This window comes from Chinchilla lanigera, unplaced genomic scaffold (genome assembly GCF_000276665.1).
Source record: "Chinchilla lanigera isolate Chin_1 unplaced genomic scaffold, ChiLan1.0 scaffold00052, whole genome shotgun sequence".
Lineage (NCBI taxonomy): Eukaryota > Metazoa > Chordata > Mammalia > Rodentia > Chinchillidae > Chinchilla > Chinchilla lanigera.
Genome location: NW_004955453.1, coordinates 3,395,483 through 3,409,745, shown reverse-complemented (window position 1 = coordinate 3,409,745; position 14,263 = coordinate 3,395,483). Strand labels below are relative to the sequence as shown.

Sequence of the window (14,263 nt, the reverse complement as noted above, 5' to 3'; positions counted from 1 at the left end):
CTGCAGTTTCCCCAGCTATACACTGGGGAACAGTAATGCTTTCCCTACCAGGATTGTGAGGAGGCTGATGTAATCTTGTAACCGAAGGTCCTCAGGGAGAAAGCTCTTAGAAGGCCAAGCATCATGTTGCTGTCATCACCATCGTTAGTAATGTCACGATCATGTGGTTCTTACTAAAGACCAGTAGTGAGCCCAGTGACTGTGTTCAGCAGCACCATTTGGGATTCTCTTTTCCATGCATTCGTGGGTGGAGTTTGCGTCTACCAGCTTGATGCTAGCCTGACGGGCGCACTGCCACAGGCGTTGGTCTGTAATCATATAGCTGGGTGTGACCATCCTAGCCAGCAGCAGTCACTGGCCAGTCCTGTCCCTGGGTCTTCCCTTGGCAGCTGGTGTTAGTGCTGTCTTCTCGAGCTACATCTGCTTTACTCTCTGTTCTGGGGCACTGGTAGTTTCTGCCCTTCTGCCAGGTTCTGTCCAGGCTGGAAAGACCTGCTTGTAGAACTCTTGTTTCCAGGATTCTCAAGTTTTCCCCCACTCTACCAACCCAAAGCCAAGTTCACATGTGGGCAAGAAAGGGAAGGAGGTGTTTTTCATCAATTCTCTCCTCTCCAAGGTTCTCCCTTCCTGATCCCCTGAAGTGATTCATCCTGACTATTGTAGAAACATGCACAAGGCCTTCTAGAGTCCAGCAAAGCCTCTGGCCTTTCTTAGTCTGATAGAGGGGCTGGCCTGCTGCGCTGCCTTCTCCAGAGCATGTCTCGGGCTCCAGCCCTGCAGCCGTGGGGCCAGAACACCCTCCTCCAGACCCAGATGCCGCCATCCCTCGCGTCCCCCTCTCTTTCCTCTCCCAATGAGCCACCTTTTGCACTTCCACTAGAATGCCAGGCAGGCTGGGCCCCCAAAGGCTCCTTTTTCAAAACCTCTGGAAGCCGCGGTTGAATGTGCCATGACCCTCTCCCTCTCTGGATGGCACCATCATTGAAGCTGGCGTCATCGGAGTCCCTTGTTCTGTTGGTGTGCCACCTGGAAGACCCTTCTGTCCTGGACAAGAGGAATGGAAGAGCATGTTATGCTTTGAGGACAGGCTGGCTCGCAGCAGCTACGACAACAGCTGAGATCACAAATAAACGGTGCTAAACTAGCTTGTCTCATGCTCTTGCTCTTTATGGTGCATCAAGATGTGGCCTTCGGACTGACTGTCACCATATTAAGGGATGGCACGGACTTCTCCATGCAGGGTCATCTGGGGAATGCAGCCTCATTTTCCATGAGCCCACCACGTAGCGTCGTGTGGTGCGTGGTCCCAGAACTGCCGAGGTCTGACGTAATGAGAACATGTAGTTCTCAAAAAGACCCTGTTCCATGGTACTTGAATTTAGCTCCCATTTGGTCACGCTGATGACCAGCCCAAAGTGGTTTCTGATTTTGAATTCCACTTGAAAGTTTGTCAGGGTTGGGAAGGAGGATCCTTGGCCTTTGCTTCGCTGGTTTCCATTTGCCTTTACTTCAGAGAAATCTCTTGCTTAGAGGTAAAGCCCTGCTTCCATCTGTGTGTGGCTGCACACACATAGCATTCTTGCTTTGTGCTAATGGGGTTTTTGCTGGTGCCAAAGCTGCCCAGGCCCCAAGCTCTTTCCTAGCCGCCTCCCTTCTGCATTCCCCATAGAGCCAAATCATCTTGCTCTTGGAGCTAGCGTGCAAACATGATCCCAGAGGTGTGGCCCTGCTGCCCCTAGCCCGGGGTGCCTGGGCCTCAGGTCAGGTGGGGATGGGCCTTCGCTGAGGGGGTGTGACTGTGGACACGCCAGCCTCCTGTGGTCCTTGCAGCTTTGGCTTGTGTGCACTGCAGCTTGCCCTCTGGCGCCTAACCTGCATGGAGAGCTTCTGCAAGCCTCATGTTACCTTCAGTTTTCCTAGGGGCCATTCCCCAAACCATAGGTAATCATTTTTGCAACTCTGGGGTGGGGCACCTGTGGAAGTGCTGTGAGGTTGAGTTCTCCACGGTGGCAGTGGCACTGGTGCCTGTCCTGCCCTGGCTTACCCAGTCTCCATGGGGCCCAGGCTCCTAACAGAAAGTGACCGAGACTGGCACCTTGGGCTCAGCGTTATGGGAGTGTTTGTGTCGTTGTTCCTCTGTTTATTGCATCCCCTAAATTGATTGAAGTACTTAGAAAATGAGAGATTTGCTGGAAAATGGAAAGATCCATTCTCTGCTTTTAGCCTCTGTCTAAGAATGACCACCTCTGGCCCTTGCCGTGCCTTCTAGCGTCTTGTTACATGCGTTGACCTGAACCTCAGCCACATTGTACCTGCTCCGGGGGGTGAGCTTGGTGTCACCTTCTGAGCAAGAGTCAATGAGGAAACAACAGGCTAACCTTGACGCCCCCCCCAGCTCGATCCTGGCCATATGTGAGGAGAAGTTGGAACTAGTTCTGCCTTACTCTGTGCCATGGCTGTTCCATAGCTGTGCCCCTGTTTGAACCCAGGGGCAGCAGTCACTGGGACTTGAGACTTCTAAGGGAAATGAAGACAGAACCAACAGTGGTTCTGCCAAGGTCCTCCAGAGAGGAGGACTGCCGAAAGGGTCAGGGCATGTTTTGAGGAGGGGCTTAGGTTCTGCCCAGCACTGCTCCTGCAGCTTGCTGTGTCTCTGTCATTTTCAGTGTCTCCCACCTGTTTGTCTTTCTAGCCTTCCACCAGCCACTGCTGTGGCCTTTTCCTGCTGCATCCCTGGGTGAGCCAGGAGAGGTCCGTCGGCACACAGAAGGGCTGATGGGCTGAGTTGCTGTGGAGGGCTTGGTCCTCATTATGCCTCATCATCCTGGGAAACGTGGAGCTTGGCAAATGGTGGTTTTGCTCATGTTATGGCTCCTTTTAATGAGACCAGATCACACTTGAGTTTTCATTGATTTATGTCCTTACAAGTGTCAAGTGACTTGCGGTGTCGCTGATTTGAGGAGAGGCATCGTGGCAGCCGTAATCATGGGGCCAGTTGGATACAGCTGCACACAGGCCATCTAAAACAGCACTGTCATGTAAGGAAACTCCTCTGGAGTAGACCCATTGGTTCCTGTGTGCCTCTGGAATGGAAAAGGAGGACAGAGACGGCTTTCTGTCATGGACCACGGTGCCTGGGCAAGCCTGACCGGCCTTCTCTGCAGTGAGGTGAAGATAGGGGGCTCCTCTGTGTTCTACAGGAGAGACAGGTTGAGCTGTGGGGACACCCTTACCATGTCTAGATATCACTGATACAGAGGCAAGGACCAAGACAGTTGTGAGTACTCACACCAGCATTATTGTTGGTCTGGCTTTTTGTTTTGAGCTGTACCACCACACCGATACTCCAAGCCCATGAAGGAAGCGAAGGTTGGCAGGAGGCATTGGGCTGGCTGAATGCATGGCTTAGATGCAGGGTTTGGATGGGTAGAGGACAGTACAGTTACACAGAAATAAGATCTCTGCTCTCAGAATTTGCTTTCTGAGCCAGGCATGGTGGTGCATGCCTGTAATCCCAGTGCACGCCTGTAATCAGGAGGGTGAGGCAGGAGGATCATTGTGAGTTCGAGACCAGCCTGGGCTACAAAGTGAGCTCAAGGCCAGCCTGACCTGCATAGTGAGACCCTGTCTCAAAAAGAAAAAAAAAAAAAAAAAAAAGGGGGGGAATTTGCTTTCTGGTAAGTGAGCTGGGACAAGTAGACTAGAAAAGGCTGTTTGTTACTCTGTCCCATGTAGGCTATGTTAGTCTCAGTGATTTTTTTATTTTTAGAAACTCCAGTCATGTGACACTTTATACACTTAACTTGTTCTTTCTTACCTTTAAAGAAAGAAACTTTCAATATCACCTAATATGCCTGGGATACCAGGGTAGAAAGTAGCTAGTCTACTCACAACTCACTGGCTGTAAAAAGAGTGACTGTACCATAGGTTTTGTCAACTGTTTTATTTCCAGTGAATCTGCAAGAAAATTTCTGAACCCAGATTCTTCACATTGAGTTTTCATGTACAGTAAGGATATTTCTGAAGGAACTAGGAGAGCAGTTTAACACTGACGTGCATTTGAGGGGCTTCTGAAGTCCCCTTTAAGGTTCTTGACTCAGTAAGCTACTTGGTTTAGGCTAGTGTAGGTATAGGCCTTTCTGAAATCAGAAAGAGCTGAAACTTCAACAGCTGTATAATTTTTTGTTAGAACCTTGTTTATTGTTTAAAGTAGAACTTAACTCTTAGAAAAAAAGTTTTCCCGTAGGTCATTGCCCAAGCATTGGCGTTTGCTTTGGCCTCATCTTCACTTGCAGTGCAGAGCGAAATTGCCTTTCAGTGTCACTCACAGACTCAGTGCACCTTGTCACCGTCTCTCCTGAAAAGGCTGTGGGACAGACATCTCCCTGAGGAGGTTGAGTTTGGGGATTGGCAGAGTCTGGCACACTTGTCTTAGCATTCTTTTCTCAAGCCAGGTACCCTACGCTAGCAGCATGGGTAATGCTCACAGAGGAAACCATTGTCATAAACAGTTACAAATGCGCTATTCAAAAGAGGGAAATACTAATGAAATGGCTGTAAACATTGCTTAGAAAAATGAAGTTACATTTCTGCCAGGTCTCTATATAATCGCTCCTTTCTAAATATTTATTTATTTATTTGTCTTATTTATTTGCAGTGCCGGGGTTGTATCCAGGGCTTTGCACATGCTAGGCGAATGCTTTACTACTGAACTACATCTCCCAGGCCTGCTTTTTTTTTTTTTTTTTTTTTAAGAAGGTATCTATAGAGAGCTTGGAAAGAAGTATATAGTGGTCATGATATTAAATGTGTCATGAGTGACATGGTATATTTTCACCCCAGGTGCCATGTCACCAACTTAAACCCAGAATGAAAAAGAACTTCAGGTTTAGAAACGCTGGATTTTATGTATAGTCCCCAAGGAACTTAGTGCTTCAGGCCTGAAACATAGCTAGAGCAGAAAGTGTGTAAGTCAGCTCCTCTGAGAAAACTTGGGGTAGGTGGAGCATCTAGTACTCAAGGGGACCTCATCTTTGCTTGGCCTCCTTTCTCCCACAGAGCCCAAGGATCTGTTGGTGGGCACTGCCTGCAAGTCTCATTTCTACCCTACCTACCTACCTACGCTTCCAGTCTCATTTCTCACCCTTTCCTTAGCCCAGTTTCCAAATTGAGTTACTCTGCATGCGAATTGTACTGAGCCTTGTTCCTGCCCTGGCCTCTATAGCTTCACTTTTAGGAGAATTGCTACATGGGTATTTGAGAAAACAGATGGAGCCTGTCACATTGAGGCCCAAGTCTGGGAATGTGAATGCAGAGAAGGTATAATTTCCCCATTGCATCTTTCAACAGTGCAGTGCTGTTGGGTACTTGGCTTTGCCCTTAGGGTGAGGCCACCTATTGCCAGAGACCCAAGGTGGAAGAGGTGGGATGTGCTGTTGCCCATGCTACAGCTGGACATGCTTCTGGGCTTAGCCGAGCATCAGCTCTGACCTCAGTGGCCTCCAGTAGCCTTGCTGAAGGGGCACAGTGGCAGATCCTCAAGTAAGGAGGGCCAAGCTTCTGACGTGGGGCACACTGGGGCAGGGCCAGCTGCTGACCTGTGCCCACCTAAGAAGAAAGTGGCTGCTTGGCCCTGCGGCCTCGAGGGCGTCTGGAGTGGGAGGCGGGTGATGGTGTCTACTCTCTGTAAAAGCGTTTGATCTGAATGTGCTGTTGTGTTTTTTGTCTCTGGTTTGCCAGGGCCTGGGAGGAGTTTCATGGCCTAGTGAACAGCAGCGGCCGCTGATCGGCGCTCCCCCTCTGTCTCACACTCAGGGTAGGGCCTTGTCTACCTTCTCTGTAACCCCATGGTACACCTCTCAGCCAGAGGGACCCTCTCCCCAAGGGGATGCCCTTGCCCACTGCCCCCAGCCTTACCTCTGCCAGCATCAAGCCTCCGTGGCCAGTCACACATCTGGTGGGCCCTTGGTAGGTCATTTCACCTCATTATGCATCTTATTGCCATCTGAAAACGAGGCCCACAGAACCACAGGTCTCTGAGACCCATTATGCTAACATTTGTAATGGTTAACGTGCTCCAGACTTTTTTTCTGGTGGCTCTAGTAAGACCATTTTCATGCCGTCTGCCAAAGTTCAGTGACCAGAAGGGCAGTCCCGTGAGCCCCAACTGAGTTAGGGGAGAGGTATGTCTCGTTTGCTGGTGATGCCTGTCAGTCGTGAGGGAACAGAGCTGTAAGTTCAGACCCTGAGCAGTGACAGTAAAGGGCTGGTGCGGGCCTCTGGGCTGTGTGAGGGACAGATGCAGGCTGCACCCAGCTAGCGCTGGAGCGTCACAGTCAGCTCACGGAGGCAGGGGGCTGGGCCCACCAGACATTTACCTTCAGGCCGTCTGTGTTCGCTTCCATCTCTGTCTCTGGCATGGGGAGCTGGGTAAATTTATTCAGAGCTAGAGGGAAGGGTGAAAGGTTGGTGTCTACCTGGGCCAGAGATGAGCACCTGCGCTGGGACACCAGGCTGCCCCTACTCCCACCTGTCTCATCCCCTCCCCGAGAAGCAGCATTTCTGCAGTTGGAGTAGAACTTGCCAGCGGCAGCAGCTGCTCCAGAAGTCCCCTTCCTGGGAAGGAGCTGAAGGTGCCCCAGAGAAGGAGCCGTATCCCTCAGGCAAGCTGGAGAGAGGGCCGCTGTGGGACAGAAGCTGATTCCCAGGGGCTGGGTGCTCCGTGGTCCCAGGACCTGGAGACAAGCAGTCACAAGGCTCCTGCACACACCGGCAGTGCCCTGTTTTTATAGTGTGGCTCCGTTACTGTAAATTCAGTGTTTAAGGTAGCAGTTCTAGATTTTAAAAACTAGTTTACAAGTAGATACAGAATTCCAAGATGGTTGCCAGTAGATATGTTTCAATTCCAGGAGTATATAGGTTATTCACCTGCAGGCTGAAAATACAGCACATACGCAGTTAAATTTTCATAAGCACAGTGATGTAATGGAATTGTTTTAATAATACTATCATTTTAATTATTTCTAAGGTTTTTTCTTTTCCTTTTTTTTTTTTTTTTTTTTTTTTTTTTTTTTTTGCTTAGTATTCCCAAAGTTGGGATTAACAGTGAGTGTGATAAGAAAATTTTGTCATCATTTAATTGACAGTGTGTTCTACTTCTTAGTACATCAGATGGTAGTACCTTTAGAAATTGAGAGCCAAGAGGCAGGCGTGGTGGTACACACCTATAATCACAGCACTTGGAAGGCTGAGGCAAGAAGATCCTTGGGAGTTTGAGGTCAACAGAGGCTATATAGTAGTCCAAGGCTAGTTAATAGTTACAAGGCCCGTTAAACTACATAGCGAGACCCTGTCTCAAAAAACCAAAAAAAGAAAAAAACAGCCAACCTGGGTGTGGTAACGCACACCTATAGTCCCAGCACTCAGGAGGCTGAGACAGGAGGATTGCCATAAGTTCAAGGCCAATCTGGCCTACCTAGCAAGACCATGTCTCAAATAAATGAATTAATGAGTGAATGAATAAATAAATAAATATTGAGAGCCAGGCATGGTGGCATACACCTGTAATTAGCATTTGGGGAGGTTAAGGCAGGAGGATTGCAAGCGGGAGCCCAACCTGGCTAGCAGTGACTTACCGAGACCCTGTCTCAAAATGAAAAACGGCTAGAGATGGTTTAGTGTGAAGGCCCTAGGTTGAATCCCCCGTTCTTGAGGGATGGAAAGGAATGAAGGCATCTCAGTTTCCCTGGAGAAAAGTCCAAAAATTGAAACAGAATAGAAGAAAACATAAAACAACTCCCTCTCATAGCAGACACTAAATCCTCCAGGAAAAAATACCTTTGAATTGCTTTGAAAAGTTACGCTACTTGCATAACTGCCATTGGGTAGCCCCTCTCTGTTCGGTGCTCGATGGCTCGGGTGTTCTTGAAGTACAGGCTTGGAGATGTGCGGGGAGCCCACACCGCTCACTGCCTCAGCAGACTCTCAGACGCCGTCTGTGTCATCTCCCTGACGGAGCCTGGCTTCAGAGGACGGGCTTGACCCGTTCGCTTCATCCGCCACTTCATTGCCCGTGGCACTCTAGCCTCTCTTCCTCTCCCCCTTTATTTTTTTCCCTAAGTAGATCACAATCTATGAAGCAGTTGGTGGAAAAACTACTACATTCTTGGGCGTGGTGGTGCATGCCTGTAACCCTAACTTCAGAGGCTGAGGTAGGAGGAACACACCCTGGACAGGTTAATGAGACCTCGTCTCAGTACAGAATAGAAAAGGGCCAGGATATGGCTTGGTGGTACAGTGCTTGTCTAGAGTGTGGGAGGCCCCAGGTTTAATTCCCAGCAGTCAGTCAGTTGATTTTAACACTTCAGATCCTTCTCCTCAGTTTATTGACGATGTCATTACATATGACTGTCAGTATTTTAAGAGTATTTTATTTGACTTCCCTTACAAAGAGGCATTGCCCTTTGGCCATTGCTTTAGCCAGAGTCACAGCACCAAGAGCACCTGGCTGGCTGCATGTTGGTACAGGACAGGGATCCGTGTCGTTGGGGAGTGCAGCAGTGTGGCTTGAGTGGGAGAAGAGATGGAGATTGGCCCTGTGGAACCTGAACAGGGTTTGCGGCTTTATTGAATGTGCGGAAAGAGGAAGCCGGAACTGTGCCCTGGGCAGGTGCGGCTAGCAGAGAGCATCTTCCAGAGCAGCTTCCCAGCTGGTGCTGAAGGCAGCCTGAGCAGCCTTCTCAGAGCAGACTCCGTGCCAGGTGCTCCTGCCTGGCCACTCAGAGTGGCTTGAAACTCGGCGGGGGTGGGGGTGCATTCTCAGGGATGGCCTTGCCTTCTCATGCCTGCCTTCCGGAGTTGACCCCGCCTTAGCGTATTGTTTCCAGAGATGGCACTGTCTCTAGAAGTGCAGAAGGGGAGCACTTTGAGTAGGTGAGAAAGCTGTTTCAGGCTGTGGGCTTCATTTACCTAAGGTAGCAGGGAGTGTCGTGTGAGAAGCCAGTTTGGATGAGACTCTTTATCCAGAAGGGAAAGAATTCTTTCCTTTTTTTTTCTTTGTAAGGCTGGGGATTGAACCTGGGGCCTCCATGTATGCTAAGTAAGTGCTTTAGCACTGGGTGTACCATCACCAGCCCTGGTATATATTTCTTTATTTTATTATTTTTTTAATGATTGGTTGATTGGTTAATTGAGATGAGGTCTGCTATGTTATCCAGGCTGGCCTTAAATTCCTGGGCTCAAGCAGTTCTCCTGCCTCAGCCTCCTGAGTAGCTGGGACTGCAGGTGAATGTTACCACACCCAGCAAGAACGAATTCTTTCCCCCACACTGTGCACTGGCGACTCCTGTGTCCCCTTGGGTACAGTAAGTGTAGCACATGCATTGTCAGAGCATGGCTGGAGGCAAGAAGGCAGCTTTCCAGAGCTCACCACAGATTTCTGGGTTTTAGTTTGCCTTGAAAAGAACAAAAGCATATAAAAAGAAAAGGGAAAAAGCTTGCCTGTCTGCCTGCTCCTGTCTGCAGTCTCTCTCCCTGTGTACTGGGCCTCTCTGCTGCAGTCTGGAGTGAACACGTACCCAGTTAGGGGAGTGTGTCCCTCAGTCCGAGTGTGGCGCCAGGCCGTTCTCCACTGTTGTAGCAAGGCTGGACCACAGCTGCGGCCCTTGTGGCCACCGGCCTACTGGAGCCTGTCCCCGTGGGGCAGGCCACCCACCCACCTGCTCTTTGTTCCCTGTTAACTCTGGAAACTCGCGGGTGGATTCTCCTGGCTTTTTTACTCTTCTGTACCCATTTCCATTTTGCAAGTGGACCTGAGAATTGTAGGACTTCGTAGAAGGTTTTCAGACTGTAAGGAGGTCTCTAGTAAGAAAAGAAACGAGCAGTTGCTAAAAATCTGAGTAGCAGTGAGGTAGAAATCTCCCTATTACAGAAGAAAATTGTGTTTCCGACCTAACCCCAGTGTCGTACAGGAATTCTTCCAAAAGATCAAATGAGGGGGCGGGGATGTAGCTGAGCAGGCCCAGCACCTGCCTGGCAAGCACAAGGCCCTGGGTTAAATTCCTGGTACCAAAAAATAAAAAAAAAGATGGAACGAGCTACTCATGGTAATAACTGGCCTGAGAAACCCTCAGCAGCCCACTGAGCGGGTGGGATACTTGCCTGCCACCTCCCTTAGTAGGATAGAGGATTCCTCCAGCCTTCCGCAACCCGGCCTCATTCGCCCTCCTGCTAAGTCCCTGCTAGACCAGCTGTCCTGGGCTTTCCCGAGCAGGAGGGTCCTCAGCGGGAGGAGAGGAGCAGAGCCCACTTCCCTCACCCTGCCTTCAGTAGTGCTCCTCACAGCAGGAGGTGACTTCTGCCCACAGGCATCAGCCCCATGGCACTCGGAGGCGGTGCAGCCATGTTGGGTCTCCCCTCCTGGCTACTGTGGCCGCTTGGAGGGATCTGTCCTTTGGAGATTTTTACACTGAGAGGTTGAAATGCCAGGGACTATAAATGAGCCACCTGGTCTGGTATACAGACACCAGTGGCCTTCAGAGAGCATCGGTTTCTTGGCCTGCTCGCCGGCCAGCTCGCCTCCCCTCAGTCCTTGTCTACCTCATCCTCTCTGCACAGGGCTCTTGCTCACTGCCAGCTGCCACACCAGCCACAGTAGGGGAAGCTGCACTCTGGCTAGGCTGCCCTTTGTTTTTTGTTTTGGTACTGGGACTCGAACTCAGAGGCTCGCGCTTGCCAGGCGGGTGCTGTACGGCTGAGCTACATCCTGGCCCAGTCTTCAGTGTTTATTTATTCTGGACCCGTTGCCGGAGACTCTTTTATTTATAACAATTTTAAGATCGGTCCCTTTCAAACCAAAAGGGAAATAGTAATAACTGCGAAGCCAGCTTAATGAGAATGTCTCCATGCATCTCTGTATAATTAAACCTAAAGCCCCAGGCTCGCACAGCTGCTAGGTGACCTTTAGAGTCCCTGCCAGAGAACCCCTGTGACGCTGAGGTTCGGGCAGTGATGTGCCCTGCTGAGGCGGCGCTAGTGCGGCACAGCAAAGGCTCATAGTAGGTGCCAGGCTGCATCCGCAGAAGGCGGACAAGCTGGCACAAGCCCCAGCCTCTCCTTCAGGACAGAGCCAAAGCCTCCGAGCATACCTCCTGCGCACTGCCCCGTCTTGTACAAGCAGCCCTATGGTTTGTTTTTGTGTTTTTTGAGGCAGGGTCTCAGTGTGTAATGCAGGCTGGCCTTGAACTCCTGGCTCTCCTGCCGCAGCCTGCTGAGTGCTGGGATTATAGATGTGCACCATCGTGCCCGCCCGGCATCAGTCTCATGTTTTAAACTGGGCACTGTGGGTGGGTTTTGTGTCTCACATGGTTAAGAGTGTCTGCCACCGCCAGTCTCTGTAGCCTTAGTGTATATGCATGCAAACACAGGCATATAACCTTACTGCCCCACCCAGCCCCACACACAAGGAGGGTGGCTACTCTGTGCACACGGTTTTGGGGGTTGGTTGGTTTGAGGAGGTTGGCTTTTTGAGACAGGGTCTCACTATGTAGTTTAAGCTGGCTTTGAACTTACTATGTAGCTCAGGCTGGCCTCAAACAGTAATCCTCCTGAGTGTGCTCCTATGCCCGGCTGTGTGCCCACCGTTCTGCTCTTTAGGTTATCAGTCAATCTTGGGGAGATTTCCACATTAGTAAAAAGCTGCTTTTTTCTCTTTTCAAGTTCCATAGTGTTACACTGAGCGTTTCACATTTAGCTAGCCCCGTTTGGTCTACCTTGAGGTGGCTTCCTGTCATTTGCTATTATAAACGCCAGAATGAAGTTCTGGCCAGCTGGGAGGCAGTTGCTGTTTGGATCAGGCTGGCAGGGAAAGAGGCCCTGGGGTGGGGAGCGCAGCCGCAGGTCGCGTCCTCCCCCGGTGTGTGTGCTCGTGTCCAGCGACCCACGTACTGAGCTCTGCTTTCTCCCCTTTTCTCTTCCAGGGACAATTCAAGTTTTCGAAATACAAAAATCACATTGTGAAAGTACACGAGCTGGCAATAACCCTTTTCTGTACGTGTGTTTGTCCGGATGGACGGGAGGCCTCCCGCCAGCCCTTCCGCCTGCTCCTGGAGGGGACACCTGAGCCGCGTGCCCCTTTGCACTCCTCACTCCTGGAGGACCGCTGCCACCGACACCCTCCCCCATCGCGGGCTTTAGAAAGCAGAAGAAGGAAGCCGTGACTTTGTAACCAACTGTGCTGCCCACCTATGTGCCGGAGCGCCGCCACACTGTGCCAGGGGCGCGTGTGGAGCCGGCCGAGTTATCAGTATTACAGTGCCATGCAGCCAGGAGCAGTGTGCTGCTGCTGAGGCGGAGGACCCCGTGCCTCTCCAGCTGTGCCGCCGACTGCTCCCTTCCCCCGGCCGCCACCCTAAAAATGTGTTACTGGTGCAGTGACTGCTTAGAACATGGTGTCCTCTCCTGCCTTACGCCACAGCTTCCCTCCCATGGAGCTCCGCCTTCTCGGGCACTGCTGCACTTCGAACTGGAATCGGTGGGACACGTGGTCCCCCTGACGCAGCGTAGGGGTTTGCCTTGGTGAGCTGGCGCGGAGCCATCCTGTTGTGGAGTGAGGCTGTCACGCAGGTCCCGGGGCAGCATGGGGGCCGCTGTCCGGTGTGATCGGGGCCTATGTGCCAAGCTTTGGCGAGAAAAGGAGGGACAGCCGGTGCTTGCCAGCTGCTAACACTGAGTTTATGAATTCACCTGGGACAGCTGGAGAAAGGGGGATTGCTGGATGGCTCGACTCACATGGTTGTGCCAGTCTGCGGTGGCCCCAAAACCCCACCTTGAGTCTCTGTCTCCCGGTGTGCACGGTGGCAGTGTGTGCTGATCGCCGGTGCCCAGAGACCCGGCAAAGGCTCCTGCCAGCAGGTGTTCAAGGACTCAGGCGGAGAAGCTGGGGGCTCTGGCTCCAGAAGTAGAGTCAGAGGTCAGAAGAGCACCTGGTTTCCGGGAATGATGAACAGTGGCCTCCAGCAGCCTCCAGGTAGCGCTTGGGAGCAGAGCCACAGGACCTTCCGTTGTGGCCTGTCCCTGGAATACACCCAGGTCGGTCTGTGGGCGTCTCCACCCTTGGCACCCAGGCGTGGCAGGATCAGAGAGTAGCAGGCGTCCTGTGCTGCGTGTGCTTCACTCTCCGCCAGCTTCCCAGCTCCTGAGCCATTCGGGGTGCTTTTCCTGAAAGAATCTGAGTACAAGGGCTTGGAGGGAGGTGCTTCCACGGCAGAGGAGCTCAGGCTGGATGGAGAAGACGGCACAGCGGCGACTGGACCTCCGGAAGAGGAGCGCTGCAGCGTGCGCTTGGCTGTGAAGGAGGAACAGGAGCAGCGGTGGTGACCGTGGGATTTGAACGGACCCCAGGAGGGCTTCACTTTCCCCGGTCTCCAATTGCTGGAAAATTCCAAAGAGAGCAGACATTTGGATTTGCCTTCCTTTGGGCATCTACCTGACTGGTTGTGTGTGCGTGCATGTGCGTGCGTGCGTGTGTGTGTGTGTGTGTGTGTGTGTGCAGCACATTTATGAGTGAGGGTTTTGTAGGGCCTAGTGGTTAGGTACAGTGTCTGTAGTTTGCCTTTTTTGTCTCATTTGTTCCGATTTTTCAATCGCTGATGTTTTCTAGAGCTGCTCAAGTTGCCCGATCCTCCTGGTCAGTGTTTGACAGTTGTTTTTCCTGTCAGAAACACACTGGCCCCGCGCCTGTGAGAAACACGGGTTGGCCTGTTGGGCACGTCCTGCCCCACGGCTGTGTGAGCCTGAGTCTGGTGCAGACCAGACCACGCATTCTTTTCAGACCAGCTTGAGCCATCGCTCTGCTGATTCAGACTCCACAGCTTCCGATGTGCAGAGGTGGGACAGTCACGGCTGCTGTCACTGGCCCTAGAGATGGGGCGAGCCAAGGTCTGCAGGGCCTACGGGAGCGGCATGTTGGTAGCTGCGGGTCCAGCTGGAGAGCGGGGCCTGCTGCGCTGCTCTCCCCGGCCTCCGAGGGGTTTTCCCTGACTTTCCCCCCAAGTCCTCCCATGCCCTTCTGGGTGTGCCTTTCCCAGGACCCCGGTAGTGGCAGTAATTTTCCACCCAGACAGAAGCTCGTGGTCCGTGGTGCTCTGAGAATGAATTTCCAAGGGTTGGACAGTGGGGGTGGAGCGGGGCTGTGGCAAGAGTGATGCGGCGTTGCACTTTCCGAGCGATTGTCCACTGCAGTAATAAATGAAAAATAGCAAGTGTG

General features: G+C 51.7%; 1 protein-coding gene across 4 annotated transcripts in view; it reads left to right on the top strand.

Annotated features, from left to right (window-relative positions):
• Window positions 1–14,263, top strand: part of Eif4e2 (eukaryotic translation initiation factor 4E family member 2) — a 29,167-nt gene extending 14,904 nt beyond the window's left edge. For 2 of the 4 annotated variants that reach the window (XM_005395367.2, XM_013519962.1), the window contains exon 7: window positions 881–1,144. In XM_005395367.2, the coding sequence (XP_005395424.1) occupies window positions 881–953 (73 nt within the window). In that variant the 3' untranslated portion in view covers window positions 954–1,144. Of the gene's footprint in view, window positions 1–880; window positions 1,145–5,739; window positions 5,816–11,975 lie in introns of those variants that run through there. The other 2 variants (XM_013519963.1, XM_005395369.2) reach the window with 2 other exon arrangements.